The sequence below is a fragment of the Fundulus heteroclitus genome, chromosome 3 (genome assembly GCF_011125445.2).
Source record: "Fundulus heteroclitus isolate FHET01 chromosome 3, MU-UCD_Fhet_4.1, whole genome shotgun sequence".
NCBI lineage: Eukaryota > Metazoa > Chordata > Actinopteri > Cyprinodontiformes > Fundulidae > Fundulus > Fundulus heteroclitus.
The window spans coordinates 35,096,465-35,119,501 of NC_046363.1; the positions used below are offsets into that span (position 1 = coordinate 35,096,465).

The 23,037-nt window shown below is 42.6% G+C and overlaps 1 protein-coding gene across 1 annotated transcript in view; it reads left to right on the top strand.

The window, feature by feature from the left end:
- Nucleotides 1-8,169: 8,169 nt before the first annotated feature.
- The window catches only part of LOC105939538 (forkhead box protein O4), a 43,184-nt gene continuing 28,316 nt past the window's right edge, over nt 8,170-23,037 (top strand). The window contains exons 1-2 of the mRNA XM_036135275.1: nt 8,170-9,019; nt 9,137-10,044. Coding sequence (XP_035991168.1) covers nt 9,556-10,044 — 489 coding nt within the window. The 5' untranslated portion in view covers nt 8,170-9,019; nt 9,137-9,555. The remainder of the gene's footprint in view (nt 9,020-9,136; nt 10,045-23,037) is intronic.

Genomic DNA, 23,037 nt, shown 5'->3' on the forward strand with positions numbered 1-23,037 from the left:
ATTGCGAGCTAGAAGACGGAAGTAACTAATGCACATCCTGTCGGTTATGATAATGATTGTTGGCAAAAAGACGTGAGTGCTTCTAATAATACGCTTGCAGGAAGATGCATTTGCTGGAGTTCAGATGCAAAGTGACCGCGTGCATGTCTGAGAGGAGCGCTCCGGGGCCTGATGGCTGTCTGTGCACGTTGACCTACCTGCATGTCAAAGCTTATGAGGACAAGCTCTCCCACTGAGGTGGAAAGGTGAGGTGACTGCTTCCACATGCACTTAGTGCACTTTGGAGACGACGTGCCTAAGCATGAAAACGGCAAATTATTGCCAAGAGATCCTTTTAATTAGCATTTAAAAGATGAATTGATCTGTGTTTTTTAATTGGATCCAGTTTTGTATGTGGCTATTTGTGAGGCTCGGGCTTTGTACTGGTGAGACTAAACTGTAAGATGGAGACAGTTTTATGTTCCAACAACACCAAGCAGAGTGCTGGCCCTACGGACTCAAGCATGATGTTTCAGCTCCAAGTGAATTATGTATTAAAGAGACAGATGCCTCCTTGCCTAAGGCTTTATGTGTCCAGCAAGGATACACTACAGTTTTCTGGCTATTTTCCACTCAAAGTTGTGTTTAGCACAGTGCTCTTTGGTGATGAGCTGGTCTCCCACTACACCTCCACTCCACGGTCCCTGGAGGACTCCAGCATAGCTGGGCTAATCAGTATTTTGGCATCGGGCCTACTTGGCTATTGTGAATGTTACCAACCACTGACTTCCACGAGTGAGGGATCTGAGCGTCCTAAAGACGAATTGGTGGAATAAAGAGGTTTTTATAAAGTATATACAAGCTCCTCTCAGATATACATACTTCTTTTCAAAGATGTGCACACTCATTTCACTTTTTTTTTTTTTTACCTTTTCACTGCAACCACAGACTTTTATATGATAAACCAAGGTACTATTTATTTATTTTTTGACAAAAAAAACAAACCTGAAAAAATTTATTCAGCCCCATCTCAACCCCAGAGTCAAGCCTTTGAATGGTCTTTTCACGTAATTACAGATGCAAGGGCTCTGCATGTTGGCTGATTCCCCTTTGCAAACTAGTCTGACTGGAAAATGTCCGTGAACAGATATTTTCAGGTTTTGCCGCAGATTATCAATTGGATTAAGGTGCGGACTTTGACTGGGACATATCCCAATCTATGGCTTTTTTTTTCTCTTCTTCCAGCAGATTCACCCTGCATTATCTTCATCCATCTTGATATGAACTCTGACTAGCTCCCTGTCCCTTTAGGATAAAAGGCCACCCCTTACAGTGTGAGGTTTCCACCACCATGTTTCGCTGTGGGGAAGGTTAGTTAAGGGGGGTGTCCATGTTGCCCAAAGCGTTACATTTTGGTATGTAAACTGACCAGAGTGGCCTTGCTCAGAATGCTTCCTGTGCCTGCTGGTTTCAAATATTTAGGGGCATCAGAGAAAAATGGGGCTGCACACAAACGTCTGCCACGCTTTCCAGTTTTAGTCATGTCAAAACGTGGCAAAAAAAGTGAAAACTAAGGTACTTATTATCAAACTGAAAGAATTTTCAGTGTGTAATTGCTTTCAGAAATGAAACTGTCAGACGAGGCAGATGATCCTGTGGCTACTCGCAAACCCATTAGTTGTCTTTTTTTTCTTTTTTTTCTAAAGTTTTATTCCCAACCCTATTCTGCCCGGTCCAACCGAAACCTTTCAGACGACACAAAAACAGGAAAGAAAAGTTACCCAATCAGATGCTATCATTTTTGGCAGTTTCTTGTGCTTTTTCTGAGAGTTGTTCTAATAAGAATGACGACGACGACATCAAACAAGCTCGTTTCAGAACATCTGAAATGTGCAAATGTATTTGTTGTTTATTTCACTTTATTGTATTATCAGAACGATAAATGACTTCTGAAGGAATCGTTCTGAAGAATTTTAGTTTTTTTCCCCCCCTGCCTTTTCTATGCATTGACTCTAACACACAGCCTTGACACATATTTAGTTCTGTTACCTTCTTGTAATACAACTTAGTCAGATACAGCGTAGATTCTTCCTATCCGGCTCATTTGTTGCAGCCATATTTCTAACGAACTGGCCAAGCTGGGTACTGTTAATCAGTACCCAGGACCTCTGACTGGGGATGGAAGTCATTACCTGCACATACCCTAAAGTACGCTTTGCATTTTACAGCGCGGCCCCTTTAAAGCCGTTTGGCAACAATCGGCTCTACAAACATAATAGTTTCAGCGCTGAGATGCAGATGCCAAGACGTTGCACAAAGCTGGCACTTTCTCCAGGCAGGAAGTCTTTAAGTCAGCCTACTTCGGGCCAATGCCACAAAGGGGGTGAGATCATCTGCAGTGTAACCAGTGCTGGGTTAAAACTCAGAACTCTTTTATTTATATATATATATATATATATATATATATATATATATATATATATATATATACCTGGCGAACCTGCTTGCTTGTTAGTGAGAATGAGGGCTGTGTGCTGAGAGGAGAGTCGACAGCATGAGGTGCTTTCCAGGACAGACATCCATCTCCCATGGGGGATCAGATGGATGCTGCATATACATCTTGTTCAAACCCCGCCAGGTGAACTGGGGTGCAGGGACTGACATGTTGTTCATGTGATGCTCTGGCTCTCGGGGGGCGAGAGGGGGGGGCTCTCTGAGGTTGTTACCGCCATGCAGAACACGCTGTTCCTGGGTCAGCCACTCAGATCTTCAGGGCAGTCTTGCTACCTCCGGAATGTCTGGTATGAAGAAAGACCCACAGGGGACGAAGCATGCACAGCCTGTGAGAGAAACTGCCGCCTATCTACAGAGCTTTACAAAGTTATTTATACCCCTTAACCTTTCCGAAGTTTGTCATAGTTCAACCAGAAATTGAAAGGGGTTTTATTGAGATTTTATGTGACTGAACACCACGTAGGATCCACCACGGGGTGGAAGGAAAAGATGCGAGAGTTTCAAGGGTTTTTAACGAATCAAAATCTGTGAAGTGTAATTGTCGAACTTCTGCCGGTGAGCAGCAGTTTTCAGGTGGTGGCATAGAGTCTGAATTTGATGTAGGTCAAAGCTTTGGTCTATTTGAATAAAAGTTTCATCGGCGCTCTGGCCGTATGTTTTTCGGCTCATTGTCCCACTGGAAGGTGAGCCCTGGCCACACTCTCGAGTCTTTTGCAGCCTCCAACGAGGTTTACTTCCAGGATTCTTCTGTATTTAGCTCCGTGGCTTGCTCCGAGAAGAGCGTCCCCACAGCCGGATTCTCCCAGCACCGTGTTACAGTGTGTTGACAGTGATGTGCAGTTCTCAGTTTTCCTCCACACCAAGCTTTGAAATTAGCCAAAAGAGTCCCGTTTTGGTCTCGTCTGAGCAGAACACCTTCTTCCACATGCTTGCTGTGTCCCGCACATGGCTTGTGGTAAATAACTGGATTTTTAAAATAGCTTTCCATTAACAATGACTGTCTTCTTGCCCCTGTTCCACAAAGATCAGATTTGGGGAGTGAGCAACTTCTCCTTTAGTTGTGGATCTCTGCTGCTCCTGTGACTAAATTCTCTGCTTGTTCCACCGGCCAGTTTAGGTAGACAGCCATGCATCTGTAGGTTTGCACTTGTACCATTCATTCTTTTATTTCATCTCTTCTCGGCCATTGAAACTGCTTTTTAATGTGTTTGAACGAGAACGATCCTGGCCTCCTCCGGGCCGGTACGGAATGTTGCCGCAAGGCTTTCAACCAACACACGTGGGTGACGGCACATCACTGCTACTCATTTTTAAATGTTTCGTCTTTGCTTTTAGAGCCCTGAGTGATCGTGCCCCTTCCTAGATCTCTGGCCTTTTAGCTCTACAGTTCTTTCCACAGTCAAAGGTCTTCCAGACAATAGCCGTTTGTGGTTCCTTGAACATTTTAGGACCAGAGAGGGGAATTCCTTTAGAGCGGTGGAACTCAGATTGTGGAAGGCATTGCCTCCAGCTTCGCTCTGTCTTGATTCTTTTAGGAAACAGTGGAAGACTCTTATTCAGACTGGCTTTTAAATAATTTTATGATGCAGGATGTCTAAAGGTGGGTAGTACCTAGTTACGTTTACTCAGTTACATTTACTTGAGTAACTTTTTGAGCAAAATGTACTTTTAGGAGTAGTTTTACTGCACTGTACTGTTTGCTTTTACTTGAGTAATATTACTCAAGTATCACTACTCTTACATGACTAATATTTCTATGTGTACAAGCTTTGTTATTTTAGTGTTATTTTCTATCTGCTGAGCTCACTGAGCCATTTGGAGGTCAAAAACAGTAGATATTGTCACTGGAAGTACTTTCCACTGTTCTAACATATTGTAAATACATTAATTGCTGTAAGTGTTGCTTTCAAGTTTAATGTTGAAAAAAATCATTTAGAAAAGTGTTCCTTTTGTCTTTAAAATACCTGAATTTGCACATAACGTTTTATTTTTGTCAGTCCGATAACATGATTTTGAGACATTAAACCATCAGCTGGTATGATTAATCACTCAGTACTTGAGTAGCCTTCTTGCTAAATACTTTTTTTTTTTACTCTTACTTGCGTAATTTCTTGGCTGACAACTTTTTATTTTACTTGGGTAAAAATATGTTGAAGCTGCGCTACCCTTACTTGAGTACATTTTTTGGAAACTCCACCCACCTCTGATGATGTCACATGCTGTTTTTAATCTTTTCTTTTATGTTTTCTTATCATCTCCGTTTTCTACGTTTGTACTTATTGTGAGGCACTTTGTGTTGTTTGACCTGTGAGAAGGTGCTAGATAGATGAGGTTTACTCACCACATACTTTCAATAAGCAGGTGAAGACCTTCACAATTTTTATGTGAGTTCTCAAAGCTTTGGTTATGGTTTTATAACCTTATCCTGCTTTAAACATCTCCACAGTTTTATCCCACCGGTCTGCTGTCTTCCTTGGTGTTCATGATGCTGTTTGTTCACTAAGGCTTTCACAGAACTGCTTAGAGATTAGATTACAGGCACGTGGACTTAGTTTATTAATTTGGCGACTCGGAACAGCAATCAGTTGCACTGGATTTCATTTAGGGGTATCAGAGGAAAAAAAGCTCACAGCACATGCACGCCACACTTTTTGAATGCCACATGTTTTGATTTGTGAATGGTTTGAAAACCTTTGAAAAGTCTATCCCACTCCTCTTACTTCACATTTATACACCAGCTTCTGTTGGTCTACCACATAAAATGCACACAAAAGCATTGAATTCTGTGGTTGCAATGTGTCAAAATGTGAAAAGGTTCACAAGTATGCACACTTTTTGTAAGGCACTGTAGCCCCGTCCCCCTTTTTTTTTTCTACGTAAGCCCCCTTTGCTTCCTATAAGGGCTTTGTCTCCCTCAAGATTCAGTCCTGCTGTGAGCCTCTGAATATGGTTGTTTGCCTTCTTGATAGTCATTTGGTTTTCTTTCACTTCCCGTGTAATCAAGGCACATTGTGTAATCTCAAGTGTCACCAAAATTATGGCTTTCATAAGTGCTACTTGAGAAGCATCTCAAACAAAACCTTGTGTTAAAGTGTAGAAGCAGTAGAAAAAAAAAAAGAGGAAGGCTTGTCTGTGATCACCGTCGGTCTCGTTGTTATTCTTGGCACGTCAGAATGGAAATACAATAAATCGTTTCAAAGCAATCAGATCTTTAATGAGCAATTTTCCTCACATTTTTAAAAATAATAAACTATTAGCAAGATGGCATTTTAATCATGTGATCCCACTGGTGCTAAACAATAAGTCATACCATGAGACATCACATGACACATCCGCCTGCATTTTAAGAGCCTGCTATTTCTGACAAATTTCTCAACATCAGTCATGTCTGAGTGCACAGTGTGGCCTTGTTATGCAACTTTTAATTGCAGGTTACTTTATGCAAACTCGAAGGCACTGAAGGGGGAGGTGTTCATGCAAGCTACCTTGATGCACAGGAGGTTTTTTTTCTTTTTTTCTGATTTTGCTTTGAAAAGGGAGAATTTATTTTCTAATAAGGTTGCTGAATCCTTGGGTGGGAATCAATTTTATTCTTCCATGGAACTGCATACTGCCCAACTAAAGGCATAGTGAAATTTGTAAGCACACTTGGTAAAGATGTGTGAAAATCCTTAAAAGAAATTCACAATCTCCCAGGGATACTTTTATCCTACAATTAAACATAAGTGTAGTTGCACCAGGCATAACACTACTATCTGCACATTTGTCTTTCAAGTTAGGCACGTGCGCTGATCTTCACAACTACCATCGGAAATGCGAAAGCGGGGAGCTCACCGAACTCTGCGGGGACTTTAACTGGAATTGTGTGCGCTGGTAAAATTAGAATGAGGTTCAGATTTTTTGGCAACACACAGTCCAGGTGGATTTGGTGCAAAACAGTGGATGAATATGTGGAAAAGCACCTCATGCCCACACTGTTAAAGGCAGAAGTTCTGTGTTGCTGTGGTTCTATTTCTCGTCTACGGACCCTGGAAGCCTTGTCATAGTGGATCACGTAAAAAAAATGTCAAAACACCAGGGCGTTTTAGATAAAGGTGGACTCTATCGCACCAAAGATTTGGCTAAATCAACACAGAGGAGGATCACCAGACACAAAATTGAACACCTTCTATGCCCATCTCACTTATCTGATGTAAATCCTAGAAAACCTGTAGGGTGAGCTGAGGACAAGAGAAGACCAGGAGGGCTTTTGGTGATTTAGACAGATTTTTGAGGCAGCAATGGGTAAAGCTCCCTCTCTCTGGATGGTCCAAACTTAGAAAATATTACAAGACAAGACCAGGCGCTGTTGCATCTGCTTTGTGCCACTGGTGATTTTGTTACAAACTATTTTTCTTAATACTGGATTCCCCCCCCCCCCCCCCTTTCACTGAATAAATGTCCTCAACATAGAGCTTAGCTTCAGTGTGAGACTGGGTGTTCGATAAGAAGGCTACATAAGTACTGAGCAACTAATCATAACAACTGATGATTTAATATCTAAAAATGATGTAATCGGACAGACAAAAATAAAAGGTTAAGTGCAAATTCTGGTATTTTAAAGACAAAAAAATTCAATTATACAAAGAATGACATAATTACAAAACAACAGATTCAGGCAGAAGAAACACTTCTAAATCATTGTTTTTCCAACATTAAACTTGAAAGCAATACTTACAGCAGTTAATGTATGTACAGTATGTTAGAACAGTGCAAAGTGCTTCCAATGACAATGTCTACTGTTTACTGTATGTTCATTATACCTCCAAATGGCTGTGAGTTCAGCAGATAGAAGATAATTTAAAATAACAAAGGCTGTCTACAAATTAGAAGTCTCACTTTAACATAAACTCTAGGTTTGTGTCTCTCTGGTCCATTTTTTGGTTAAAACAAAGTATGTTCTTTATTCGGTAAGTTACTCGCAGTACCCAGAAAGTTGACTCAAGTAAGAGTAGCGACACTTGAGTCAAAATATGACTCAAGTAAAAGCAAACAGTACAGTGCAGTAAAACTACTCCTAAAAGTACATTTTGTTCAAAAAGATACTCAAGTAAATGTAACTACGGAGTTACTACCCACTTCTGGCCATGTCTAAGGCTTAAAAAAAAAAACAAAAAAAAAAAAAAAAGTTTTTTAGGCAGTATTCTTTACCCAGCAACCGCCACCGAGCAAATCTGAATGTGCATTAATATTTCTTTAAGACTGTAAGAGTGAGGTTGGTGGAGCGTACATCCACCCAGACGTCTTTAGGCGCAATAATGAAATTAGGAACCAATCGGATAAGAGCACCTGTGCCTTAGCGCCCACCCAGGAGGCTGGCTGAGAAGAGCGCGGTGATGGTGGGTGTGACCACTCCCCCCCCCCCCCCCCCCCCCCTTCACGTCTTGGTCAAGGCAGCCGCAGAATTACGCACGCATGTCAGACCTATAGACTGACTAGAGCCTATGTGACAGTATTTACAATATTGTCTGACTTGGTGTGAGTCTGGAACTTGATTTTTTTTGTTTCCTCCCCCTTTTCCTTTTCATCATGACCTCTGAAAAGCCCCACTTCAACCCACTCCTCCCGGGATTAAGAATCTAGGGTTACCTAATCTCCGTTAATCTGGACTAAATCTGTCTAATCGGCAGAGAAAATTACACTCACTGAGGTATTGCTCGCAAAATAATCAGCGGAGGTGAAACCGCCAAGTTCTCCCTGGAGGGCGTTTGGACGCAGCTCGCCGCGCGCACGGGGCAATTCGTCACGCGCACGGGCCGCGTTTTCATTATTTCATAAGACAAGACAAGCATGACGAGTTGTGGATGCTTCTCTGGCGCTCTCGCGTTCTTTTTTGCTTTTATTTTCTTTCCTTTCTATGAATCACGCGTTGCAGATAAATTGGCGCACATTTTTTCTTTTTCTTTTTTTTTGTAGTTGTGCGTAAGGATTTCGCAATAGAAATGGTGGATATGAGACAGACACACACAGAGAAAGAGGGTTAAAGAGAGAGAGAGAGGGGAGAGAGAGGGAGTGAGAGAGAGAGAGAGTCGGGGATTTCGCTGTAATCATGTTCGAAGAGTATTGATTCCGTGAACGCACTCCAATTGGCAGCATCTCTACTATATAGTACAGCGCCGGCGCGTCATCCTCGGCTCACATCGACGGGAGCGAGTTGTAAGCAAATGAGAACATGTGTGGCATCTGAGAGAGAGAGTGTGAGAGGAAAGGAGCAAGAAAGGAGGTGTGAGAAAAGCCAATTTTCTCGTCCTTGACAACTGGATGCGAGATTTGATTGCCGGGCTATATTTTTTTCCCCTTCTTCTTTATATAAATATCTGTATTTTTTTTTCTTCTTCTTCTTCCATCCAAGGAAATGATCGATTCGTCACATGCGCACGCCTCTTCATTATAATTGCAGACAGTTGGGGTGCTGTTCAGGCTGAATGGACTTGAATATGTCGCTGCCAGCGTAATCCGCGCAGACTGGAAGATTTAATAATTCACGGTAATCACGCATTATCGCCTCAGTGGATGCTCTCTGCACAGCCCTGGTGATTTTTTTAACCCCCCCCCCCCCCTCTCCTCATCTTCTCCTTTCCCGATTCTTCACGTTGTCTTCTAGAGGATTTATCGACGGCCGCGTTTGCTCCCTTATCTGAAATATCATCTGTTGCTGCAACTGGAATGAAAAGCCCCCATGGCTGGCTGAGGAACGCTCGAGACTTAGTGTAATAGGATGAAATGGATTGAATAAGACAGATTTTTTTCCCCCCAATAACATGGTACTCTAGTTAAAATGGACAAGAAATTGCTGTTATTTTTATTACTTCTCTTATCTCTACACACAAGGTTGTGAGTTTTTTTTCTTTTTTGATTCACGATGATTGTCCTACTCCAGTGAATTGGCTCTGATTGATTCTGACTGAGCTTAATAGGCATATCACAAAGCAGATTCCAGCGTGAAGTGCTGCTGAAGACAGTTTTGTCCCTTCTTTTTTTTATTTTTATTTTTTTTAAATAGATTTCCTGCTGAAGGGATAAATGTTGATGATGGAGGACGACGAACTGGACGCTCATCAGGTTGATCCGGATTTCGAGCCGCAGAGCCGGCCTCGTTCGTGCACCTGGCCGCTGCCGTGCCCCGAGGATTTCCCCGGCGGACAAGAGGTGAGCGGGGGTCTCCCGCTGGCCGGCATCAAGGTGGAGCCGGAGGACGTCCCGGCGTGCAGAGCCGGACTCTCGGGCGGCAATCCGGCGGAGCTGCAGCACCCGACCGGCGCCCCGGCACCCACGGGCGCGACGCACCCGTGCCTGGCCGGCGCGGCGCTCGACGTGACCGGCTCCCTGCGCAAAGCCAAGTCCTCTCGGCGGAACGCGTGGGGGAACCAGTCCTACGCGGATCTCATTACCCGCGCCATCGAAAGCACCCCGGAGAAGAGGCTCACGCTGTCACAGATCTACGACTGGATGGTCCGTTATGTGCCCTATTTCAAGGATAAAGGCGACAGCAACAGCTCAGCTGGCTGGAAGGTAAGAGATGAGGGGGGGCTCGCGAACCACAGTGGCGGGGATTGACGCGTTAATCAGTGATAATAGTTATTATTGATCATTATTGCCTCGTCCATTATGGGGTTTTTCACCCTTCGTGCCTTGTACACATGTTAGAGTGGGATTCCGTGTCAGTTACGCATGAATGGTGCCATGCCTTATCTTGTCTTAGTTCATTACTACCGTCTGTCATTCTAATATATCACCGAGGCAGAATGTAACAGGCTGGGGCTTTCCTGCATCCCACAGAAAGTCAACAAGTCCTCGATGTTCACTTCACCTGCGGAACAAAGGTTGATTTATCTAGTGCAGTAAGAAAAAAAGTATTTGCCCCCTCACGGATTTCTCCGTTTTTTACTTGCCACACGTTAATGTTTCAGATTACAAAACACGTTTTGATATCAGATAAATATAACCAAAGTAACAACAAAAGGCGGTTTTCAGTTAGCAAGGGATAGACTACATGCAACAATGTGTGCATGGTGTGGGAAAAAAGCCCAAATTCCAGATTAGTAAGAATACTGCGAGACCTGAAGGATCACCAACTAACTTTAATAGCACCTGTCTGACAGCACGAAGCAGGCCGCGAGATTTCTAAAAGCAACACATGAGAAACGAATGAACAGATGGGAAATAAATCCATTAACATCTATCAGTCTGGAAAGGGTTACATTTGCAATTTCTCAGACTCTGGGATTCCAGCAAGCCACAGTGAGAGCAATTACCGACGAATGGAGAAAACATGGTGGTGCATCCTCTCAGGAGTGGTGGGAGCGCATTGAGGACTCGTGCAAAACTCCTCGAAAGAACCCTGAACAAAATCTAAAGCAAGTGGGTCACTAACCTCTGTTAAGGTCGATGGTCACGATTCAATAGTGAGAAAAAGACGGGGCAAAACTGGGATTTATGAGAGAAATTCAAGGCATAAATGAAAAAGAAGCAGTTTGGTAATATCTGCAACTGCGAAAATCCATAACTGGCAAGGTAAATAAGGAACTTTTTGGAAGGTATGAGTTCTGTTAGATCTTACGCAAAACTATCACCCCATTTGACAAAAATTACATCATATTGATATGGTGGTTGTAATGTGATGGTCTGAGCTGGTTTGCTGCTTCAGGACCAGAAAACAATTGCCCTGTTGGCAAAAAAAGAAAGGAAAAAAAGAATCCTGTAGGAGAATGTCTGGTCATCGGTTTGTAACAGTAAGCTCAATGACACTTAGGTTATACAGCAAGACAATGTTTCAATACATAGTCCAACTCTGAAAGGCTAAAAAAGAAGGTTTTGGAGTGGCCTAGTCAAAGTATGGACTTTAATCTGATTGGGATACTGTGATATAACCTTAAGCAGGTCATTTATGCCAAAGAAAATCCTCTAATGTGACCAAATAAAGAGTATTCTGCCGAAAAGAGAGAAACAAAGTTCCTCCACTGCATTGGGAAAGACTGCTTGGCAGTTATCAGGAACACTAGATGGCAGTTGTTGCCACCAAAGGTGATACAATCAGTTATTAAGTTTAGTGGGAAATTTCTCTTCTTTCTTTCTTTCTTTCTTTCTTTCTTTCTTTCTTTCTTTCTTTCTTTCTTTCTTTCTTTCTTGCTTTCTTTCTTGCTTTCTTTCTTGCTTTCTTTCTTTCTTTCTTGCTTTCTTTCTTTTTTTTGTTACATAGGGTCAGTTTCATCCCTCAAGAAATAAAATGATCATATACAAACTATATGTTTGTGTATCCTAATGCAGTTTGATGGACGCTACATTTAGTTTGAGAATCCGGGACATTTAAGTGTGACAAAAAAAACAACTTCTGAGATCTGTATTATGCGGCAAATATGTTTTCACAGCACTCGTGGATGTCAGAAGTTAGAGTGTTCATGCAAATTGTCACTTTGTATTGTTTTGTTTTTATCAGTCATTTGAAACCATTAGGGATCTATAAATCAACAGATTGACCCTTGTGGGAGACCACAGGTCAGCTGTCCACAGTGTAAATATTCACAACTGACCGCAGTTCAGCACTAGTGCTGACTGACAGGCTGGCTGAGAGCCTAACCTCCTGGACATCTGCCCATGTTATCCTCTCCTACCAGTCTCGCCTTGTTTCTATTCATTATGGCCTTCTGAGCACAGCCAGAGGAGGGCAGTGAAAGCAGCAGCGCTTGTCCTGATGGTGAAACTTTGAACTGAGCTTTTAGAATAGATGATTGAAACTAAATTATTTTCAACCTGAGTACAGGTGAAGAATTGCAATTAAAACTAAAGTAGATTTTAGTCAAAAGTATATGACTAAACCCAAATTAAAATTGGCTGTAAAAATAAACTCTGCCTACGTGAAATACATGCTTATCATGTCTGGCAGAAAGGTAAGGCACTATGATGTCATTGCAATGTTTAATAACGTATAATCATTTTGCCACTGCATACATTTCTCGTATTGTGCAGCTCTAATCTAAAAGGTTGATAAAATAGCATTTGCATAAACTTCCATGGCATTTTATTTTAAGTGGAAGTTCTTTTAAGATTATCAATTTCCAGTTTAGTCGTTGCCCCTCTTGGACTGGTCCTCAACTTCAACCTCCGGGTCCATCTAACCTGGATTTTCTTCTGCATGAAGATGCAAGAGAGCTACCTATACTACCTACAATATAAGATATTCCCTGACAGGAGTATGAGAGTTTAGTAGAACCTCACATCTTAAGTCCTGAACTGTCCCCTATTAGACTTCAGGACTGCAGAGGTGTGTCTCCAGGTAGGCTTTGTTTCATTTACTCTGCTTTCGCATCAGCCTCCTCCCAACCACAGGGCCTGTGCACCCAAAGAGCCCAAGTCCTCGCTTGCTATTTATGAAACTGCAAATTAGGGGGATTGGACGGTGGCAGTCTGAGGTTCTTGGTTATTTCAGTCCACAGGCGAGACATTGACTATTCCAGGTAATGACAGGGATTAGGAAAGTCATTTAAAGCAGGCATTGCTAATGTCAGTAACAGGCCTGACCCGGTTGTGGTCACAGACAGAGTGCTAGTGTAAACATACACTGTGAAGACCCATGTGTGACCCTTGCAGCAAAGAACTTATGCATTGTTGAGGCAAAGATCATTTTTGACATATTTGTTACTATATATATATATATATATATATATATATATATATATATATATATATATATATTCCAATTAGTCTTAAATGAAGTCATTTTTAACTTTGCAAAGTGTGTAAAATAAATCCCATAGCATCAAGTTATGCAAATGTCCAGTACTGTAGTATTGCACAAGAATTTCATTTCCTTCTCGCACTCCTGCAAAAAACAACAACAAAAAATGAAAAAGAAAAAAAAAATGTCTGCCATATCCTACTTATAATTTTACAATCATATTAAGCAATTACATTTGACAGCAACATTTGCAGTTTGGTAAACACCACTTCTGTCATCCATTATGTTTGAATCTTAGCAATATTGTGTTGGAGGAAATACGTTTGATGTGAAGCGTTCTTTTTTTTTTTTTCTTCCTGTTATGGCACAAAAAAGGAGGAGTGTGTTGTTGGCTGCTGCTGCTGATGAAATAAAATGAAATTAGGAGACGCAGCTTTGTAGCTTGACTCTGAGTTGTAAGGGCGGGGGTTGAACTGAGGGCGATGGATTAAAGACAAAATTCAGGACCGTTTCATTAACACCTAAATCCAAACCAAGTGCAAAGGTTCCAGAACAATCTTTTAAAAAAAAAAAAAAAAGCTTTTTGTGTCGCTTCGACTCCGGTTGGAAAAGGCGCGGCGCTAGCTTGTTGATGGATGCTGGTGATGCGGCTCACCTGGGCAATACGGTTAAGCTCCTATAAATACCTAATGCCTTCTGACTTCTAGGAAGACTGTGGTGTCCCGAGGTCACAGCATTTTAATCAGCCCTTTACTGGAGGGAGAATACCTAGAACTCTCTTCCTGTGAACCTGTTACACTTTCCTCCAGTACTGTTGTTGTTTTCTTGTGTGGCGGTACCTAAACCGGCGTGACATTCCCAGAACCCCCGAAACCACACTAAGCGTTGTTAAGAAAATTTGCAGGATTGGAAATTAAAGCCAGGAAATGTCACTGAACCACCCCGGTCAGAGCTGAACCGTGTTTGGCTCGGCTGTCATCCGCCGCTATATGACAGTGAGCACTCATTTCAGATCCGTGTGCGCTTGGAGATGCATGCTAGTTGCAACAAAGCATCAGGGCTTGGTAGTGTGTGTGTGTCTTTGTGGGGGGCTACTGCAGGGGGAGGGGCTGTCTGCAACTATAGGCGTCTGTGTTTCAAGCCAGTGATTGGTCTGACAGCATGTCACTGCAGTGAATGGTTATGTAGTCTCCTTCTTGACTTCATAATGCCTTTAATGATGGAGTAGCACTTGGTGTTGGGATTGCCCCGTAGGCGCCTGGAAGTTCATTAACTTCGAGGGGGTTCGACGATGCCATTGTTATGCTATGGGCTCGCTTTATTTTCTACGCCAGCGTGCTTGGCTCTGGGCTACTAAAGTCCATAATTCACTAATGTTTTTTTTTTGTGTATGATAATCACCTCTTGGGTATCAAGAATAATATACATATTTATGTGTGGATTTTGCCGGCGTCTGAACGCTTTACGTTCATGTTTTTTCCTTATGGGTCGTTACAGCGTCAGAGGCCCTTTTCAGGCGCTCGCGCCGGTCAGATCCCGCTGGATTGTGCAGCAGGTCGTTGAGAGTGCCAGGCAGTCACTCTAGATGCTTTAATCCAAAGCAACTAGACTGTTATTTATAAAGCAAACGCTAGGCTGAGGTTGGTGCAGGGCCAGCAGGGCAAAGGGTCATTGGGGCATCCTTTATTGACAAAAATCAGTCGGAGCAGAACAAAATGACAAGCAGCGAGACCGCGCAGCAATCCGAGAGGAAAGCTTGTCAGTGTCTATGCAGGGAAATCGCAACAGACTGAATGAGCCTGGAAAAGTTAATCTGTTCTAGTAATTCAGTTCAGGAAGTCAAGCTCATGCACTATATAGATTCATTACATGTATTTCAGACATTTATTTCTGTTCGTTATGATGATTACGGCTCCCAGCTGATGAAAATCGCCAACTTATTTTCACGGAAAAATAAGATATTACATCATTAAACATATTTTTTTACGCAGAACTGTTAGGTTATGGCCCAAATTATCACGGGGAATGCTCCTGACTTGACAGCACACAATCCAAAAAGAGGTAGGGGTAATTATTAAAGAAGCTGGCTGATAACAGAGGGATGTATCCATTGAAAGCTGGAAGGGAGGAATGCTCGGTTGTATGCAGAGCTGTTGCAACTTCACGCTGGACTTTAGGCAACTTGGCATCTGTACCCTTTTTAGACTCTGGGACCTCAATTTCCTAATAAAATGCTACATTTATTCTTATCTGAAAATAGGATGTTGGACCACTGAGTAACAGGCCAGTCCACTTTGTCCTTAGCCCAGGTAAAAAGCCTTTGTCTTTGGTTCAACATCAGCTCAACACAAGATAGGCAATAATTATAACCTATGACCTGGATACATCTGCGTGTGGTGGCTCTTGTAATATTGACTTCATCCAGACCTTATTTATCTGCCCCAAAACTCTTAAATAGGCTTTGCTTCACAATCTACCCAGGGCTGAGGTTATGTCTGTTTCATGTGTTTGGTTTTCTACCACACTTTTTCCTTCCACTCAGCTTCCCGTTTATGATCCAACCAGCTTGCGATGACCTTTTGAGGCTGACTCTCCTGGCAAATGGTGTCAATAACTATCTGCTTGACAGCAGTCAGGTCATCAGTCTTCTGATTGTGTAGGTCTTAATATAGCCATCCCTTAACAGTTCTCTACTAAAACATCATTTTTTTTATTTGCCTAATGTTCAGCATTTCTGAAAGAGCTTATTAGGATTTTTTTCATTAGATTTAAACGCTGTTATTTAAAAAGAATATTAAAATTAATGGTTATGAACTATATTGCTCTGTGTCTGTATGTGTACATCTTGTACGAGTTTCACTTTTGAGTTGAATCACTGCGATCATTTAACTTTTCAAGGACCCTGCAGATCATTGAGAGTCACCTATTTTTTTACTGATTCTTTGTAAAACTACCCCAATCTTCAGATCCACAAGTATTCTCATCATATGAGTTAATCTGATCGATTTACAGATTTAGAGACAGAGTAACTGTTAATCTTTCCACTGTGCAAATAGGCTCAAGTTGCTTCAGTCAACAGAGAAATATTATCGAAAAAAAAACGACAGAGAGGATGTCAAAGTTTCAGGGTGTGTACGATTATGTGCTTGATCTGGTGCATTTGCATGTACTAATATATGCTTGCTCACTTGATGATGGTGGAGAAGGCAGGAGGGGGGGGGGGAGGAGGAGGAGCCTTCGGCTGACTCACAGTTTATCCTCCGTCTTGGCTCAGAGGAGCTAACTTATTTGAGAATGAGACAGAAGTATGAACATGCTCACGCTGCCTCAAAATGAGAGCGTATCATCCATGCTGGACAGATTTATGGTGCGGGATTATGAACACCTTACATCTCTCCCCCCCGGCACCTCTACCTGCAGCCAGTTTGGGTTGGAGCAGTATATTTAGTTTGAATCAAGTATCTGATGCCAAGAAGCCCATTTTCACTACCCCCTCCTCTCCCCCTCTCACGCAGCAGCCTTCAGGCAGCCGTGACAGTTTATTTCTCACTGAAATGATTAATGTACATGCAAATTACCAAGGCATGGGCATGCATTCAAATATGGGAGACAGCAATCAGGAGAGAGTAATATGAAAAACAATATTCCTTTGCCTTTGAAATTATTTTGCCGCCTCTTATCACAATATCTACCAGACACCTCTTTTATCTCCCCATTTATCTCCCGCTGTTCTTCTCATGCACTGTCTATCTATCCATTACACATTCTATACATTCCTTCTGTCTCAGTGGTTTTAGGTGGAAGGGCCAATTGAGGTGAGGAGTCTCTCCCAAGGGAGCTGCGGCGTCAGGGTTTTGAGCTTTAGCCACGATCCAGACTGCCTCAAGCAGCTCGCCTCCTCCTATTTGAGGGGAATCTCATATCTGGCATTACCTCTGAGATATAATAGGATAACAATGCTGAATTTTACCCAGATCAGATAGCAGCTGGCTTTTTTTTTTTTGCTTTTTTTTTTGAGAGGAGGAGATTGTCACGCTCCCATTTGGACATATTTAGGCTAATTTGTGTCTTCTGCTTGGCTGAACTGAACTTCAGCAGTTTTTTTTTAACCAATCTCCCTTTACATTTAGGATATTTATAATTAGTGAGAATAGTTTAGGATTTTTGAAGTGAGGTTATGTTAAAAGGTTATGGGCTAAAGAGTCAAAAATACTGATTGACTAATCGGCGGCCCGCGCCCCAAGGCATATCTTGAACCCATTCTAATTAGAAGCTTCTGATAAAACCAGTGCTGCTGTAGTCCAGAAGCTGTTCTGTCTCGGGGGACTCGAGTGTGGTTTAAGTTGCCAATCATGCAGTACTCGTGCATTATTAGATATTTCTTATAAGCAGTTCATTTATTACAGAAAGTAGATAACTCTCTTAGTGGAGGGGTCACCAACCTTTTTGTAACTGAGAGCTACTTCGTCACACAAAGGGCTACCTGTGCCGAACTTTGAACTAGAACCAATAAACATATTTGCAATGCTCTTTGGTTTTTAGATATTGTCATATTTAAATCTACATAAATACAAAAGTAGAGCAACAGACTAAAATATGATTTTAGATGCAGCTCACTGGAGGGTTGTGCTAGTTTTAGAACAGGTGCCACATGTGGTCCTCGGGGGCCGCCATGTTGGTGACCCCTGATTTAGTGTATATCCAAATTAGCTGGTACCAGTGGCTGAAGCTGATGGTCGGAACCAAGGGAATTTCTAACATCTTAAAACAACTCCAGTTGCAAAATCATCTAAGGGATTTATGAAAACGCTATGTTTTCATAATGTTAAACCATTATCATGTTTGCATTGTTTCTTTATTTACTCAGAAGCCAATGATTATTTACTCAAGAATGGAGGTATGAGTATTACAGATGATGATCAATGGTGGCGCACCGCTCCTTACTGTCATTTTGGGTGGAAATAGACATCAGTTTTGTTCAAATACCCATCCAATGCCAATGCGACAGTGGTTTAAATTTAAGTAGAAATGCGTTTCCGTGACTTCGGTGAAGATTTTGAGACTGGAGTTGTTTTCAAAGGGTAGAAGCCCGCTCACGGCTGGGCTGTTAGCTTCAGATCCAGACCAACTGATCTAGATGTATACAAAATTCAGACACCTAGAGCACCGTGGCATCTACGGCAGGTAAGATAACAACTGCCTATAGCCTTTTAATAGATCCTCTCCTCAAAAGTCCTCCGCTATGCCTTTATTGCTGGTTTTTGCTTTGTTTAGCTCAGTAAAACCCATGCCTATGCTATTCTGCTCCCATCGCACTGTTTAGAGGGTTGATTTCCAGTATTCCCTCTGGCTCAGACACACATTTGCAGAAAACACACAACTGTATTTCTTCCTCAAACCACCCATGTAGGAACACTCTGTTCTTCAGCGGAGGATTTTTTTTTATTTTTTATTTTTTTTTGGGAAGTGGGCTGACTGTGACTGTTAGTGGAACCAAGTTTCAGCTGTATTTCTTTGCGATCATATTTGTTTATATATTTGGCAACCTGTGCGACTTTTTGACAGTTGCCACATCAGGAGGGCGTGACTGGGTTTAGTAAGCTCTTGTGGGCTTTGGACAAAACCCTACTTAGCTATGGGGACAGAATGTAGTGTTCATTTCTTTTTGAGGCCATGTTTGGTTTGATGCCATGGAGATTTAATTGGCCAACCGAGGCTTCGGGAGTTACACCACTGGAGTGTGATGTGAACATATCTTATTATTTCCATGAAACTAACCTGGAAGGAAACAGGGAGAAGATATGTAGTGCCTGTTTCTCTGGTTGCGGAGTTGCACCTGTAAAACAGTCACACTTCACATTTTTATAGAAGAGGAACAACAAAGTTAAGTTAGTTCCTCTCAGTTAGAGAAGTCAAGTTCTGGCGATGCCATCGTCTCCCTGATGTCAAGTTCTGTTAATACTCCATATAAACGCTGCTCGGTCTTCAGTTATAGTACTAGTTCAGAGGACAGTGGAGGTGGTGGAGAACAAAAGGAGGTGTGACAAGAGACAAGACAATATAATTCTTAAAAAACAAAAGATCTGCCCATTTCTTTGTCTTCTTAGATAGGTTTCACAAATCCAAACTGTGTTTTGGAAGCGCAAATCAATTGAGCTGCTACTGTACCTGTGGAAGCATCCCCCCCTGCGTCATGATTCTGCCACTACCATGTTTCACCACAGAGATCACCACCAGTGTTACAGAGTTTGGAGATCAAGACAAAATACCAGAAGAATCACAGTCAGTGGAGTTCTATTCAATTCAATTCAATTCAGTTTTATTTATATAGCGCCAATTCATGAAACATGTCATTACAAGGCACTTTGCAAAGTCATTTCAATCAGATTATACAGATTGGTCAAAAATTTCCTATATAAGGGAACCCAGTTGATTGCATCAAAATCCCGAACAAGCAGCATTCACTCCTGGGGAACCGTAGAGCTACAGGGAGAGTCGTCTGCATTGTCCATGGCTTTGCAGCAATCCCTCATACTGAGCAAGCATGAAGCGACAGTGGAAAGAAAAACTCCCCATTAACGGGAAGGAAAACCTCCAGCAGAACCGGGCTCAGTATGAACGGTCATCTGCCTCGAACGTTAAATTGTAGAATTAATCTTAAATTAACATTTTCAAAGTGAAGTCTTTTTTTAAAATTTAAATTTATGTCACTTAAACGTTTAAGGCACGCACCCTTACCTTGTCTCACCTTGACAAATGTCATCTTTAAATTAAAGGTCTCTGCATGCTGTTACCCAGTATAGTGCATGTGTTACCTCAGTAGTAAAAGCTATATATATATATATATATATATATATATATATATATATATGTATGTATGTATGTATGTATGTATGTATGTATGTATGTATGTATGTATGTATGTATGTATGTGTGTGTGTGTGTGTGTGTGTGTGTGTGTGTGTGTGTGTGTGTGTGTGTGTGTGTGTGTGTGTGTGTGTGTGTGTGTGTTCCATTAGGAATTGTTTTGTTCTAGTAAGTGGGAAGAATTGTCTGGTTTGAGAGAAATATTTGTGGCACAATTGTCAGGAACGGCCTCAGATTTTCCACGTGAATTGAATGGGTCGGCCTTCACTGGAAATGAAATTTCGGACGCTGTCAATGGAGGCACGCTTGTTGCTTATCTGTGTCAGTATGCGCGGCGTGTGACTGCTGTGGTGGGTGCAGATGTGAGTGCACACTCTCTCCTCTCGCCTTTTATGAGTGCGCCTGTGTGTGCGCGTGTGGGTGTGTTGTGGTGGAGGCGGTGGTGTGGGGGGCTGATGGGCTCAGTGGGAGCCCGGGTCCCGGGGGAACAGCTCTCGTTAATAATTCAGACGAGGCTCATTATCAAGGCAGCGCAGATTTCTCCCTGATTCCACCTTAATTGCAGGCAGGCTGCTCCACTCAGGCAGGCAGTAGTCACGCTGGGTTGACTCTCTCTTGTCTTCCCCCCCCTCCTTCCACCGCTACAGGGCCCGCTCTGCTCTGCCCCGTCTCCGGGACTCACCTCTGTCACAGCCAGACAGCCTCTGGCGAGTCTGCTTCATGCTAACGTGCGCCTTAATAGCGCATCGTACAGCAAATATGCTATTTTTACTTGTAATTAAAGATATGCTTCATGCATTTCCAATTAAATGAAGACCGTACGCTGCTTGTGCATTGCCATGAAATGTTTTAACATCTTGGTCAACTAAGAGTCAGCCTGTAGGACGGTCTGGAAAAGTCCATTTTAAAATTAATTCAGGATCTAAACGAATAATCATTCGCACGTACAAATTTCTTCGTGTTTAATTCTTTAATGCTTGCATGTTGTTACAAATTCATCTAAAAAAAAAAAATGAGCCAAAACACCTTATGAAGTACAGAAAACGCCTAATCGGTTTGCCTTTCATTAGAAGCTTTGTGAAATATTATAATGGTGGGTTTATCCTTGAAATCGCCCATGGAATATTATCATACTGATGACATTGTAGAACGTGATTGATATCACACTACAATAATACCCCTCTTCATGCCCATCTATAAGCTTATGTAATGCATCTTGTCTTCATACTGTAATTTACACTGACTGATGGCTTTCCATTCAGTCCATTTAGTGAAGCCCTGCAGAGAGATCAGCATAATGGGTCTGATCTTGTCATACATGTATATGAATATTTCAAATCATGCCATTGTAACTAGATGGGGTGGGTGGGGGGGGGGAGCTTTAGATAAACAACACAGATGCTTCTTCCTCTTTGCCCGCGCTTGAAGATGAAGTGCACTCCAAGCTGTATTTTCTCTCCCTGCCTCAAAACTGACTTTCCACAAATCACGGTGCCCATATTTCCTAATTCAATTTTTCTCCCTGTCTGATATCTCTTCCTGTATGCAAGCGATTGATGGCTTTGTGCTCGTGCGCGCGTGTTTACGGGCGCGCACGTCGCCGCGTCTGTCCCTGGGAAAAGAGATGATGTACGCCGACGTAAACAATGCATTTCACAACACTCAATCTCCAGACCCTTCCTGGCAGCGGTGTGCCGGGGTCGCTCGCTTTCTCGGGGCTTGTCCATCAAGCGTCCCCTCCCCACCCTCCTGTCACAGGCCAGAGAATTGTGGGAGCAGAAAGTGGAGCGTGTAAGGGGCCGCCGATCAGTTTACCTGGGCTCGGCGGTCCGGGCGGGTGATGGAGGGAGCCGCAGCACAAAGGGAAATGTGGTTAATGCTGACTGATTGGAACAGGTGGATGAGGGGGAGGGGGCAATAGAGGGAGGGTATTAGGAAGGAGAGGTAGCGAGAGTTATGCTCTGCAAAGATGCTTGTTATGCTAATGGCGGCTGTGCTGCAGCTGAACCACGTGTCCCAGGCTGATGGATGGGGCCGCAGAGGTCAAATCAGGTAGCGCGGGGGGGATGAAGACCCTGCTGCATCGTAACGTCAGATCATTTCTGCTGAAAGGCCAAAAGGGCCTAGAAAGAAATCACGTCACATGTTAAGTATTCACACCCCTTGAATACAAAAGAGAAAATGCTTTTTTTCTCTAATTCTAATTACAAACAATGTCATGTAGCAGACTAACGCACACTAGTGCAAACTTATTGTGTTGCAAATAATTTTGCTACGTTTGTGAAACAATCCATGCATGATTAAATGTGCATGGGAGAGCCACCGTGTGTGTGTGTGTGTGTGTGTGTGTGTGTGTGTGTGTGTGTGTGTGTGTGTGTGTGTGTGTGTGTGTGTGTGAAGAGGTTGCTGGATTTGTGTGAGGTTATGAGGTGACTGTAAGAGCAGCTGGGATAAAAGGGGTTGAGGTAGGGGGGCTTAGGGTGCAGACATTACGGTCATGTTGGGGGGGGGGGGGGTGAAATTCTTTACGGTTCAGATTAGTGTGTCAGCTGCATAAATCTGGGTCAGGACACTGGCTCCTGTGTTTAGTATGCTGACCGTGTGAGGTCTGGATTCTTAAGTCTACACATAGCCCTGAATGAACTCGGCGCGTCTGCCCCTCTCTGTCTCCAGACTGTCTCCTGTACCTTTTCGTCTTTCTCGCGGACTCATTTTTCAGCTTCTTTTTTTTTTCATCTGTGGCTCTTTCCGCTCTTTCTCCTTGGTTTTGTCTCCGAGCCAAGAGCATTCTTCCAACCCCTCTTCTGTCTCCGTGCCTTTTTTTTCCCTCCCGTACTCTAGGCTTTCCCCCCCCCCTCCCAACTACACTTCTCTTTTTTACTGTCAGTCATTCACAGCTTTCCCTTCTTTCCTCTCTTGTTCTATTTCACACACACAGTCCTCCCCACAAAGTAGCCTTTTTA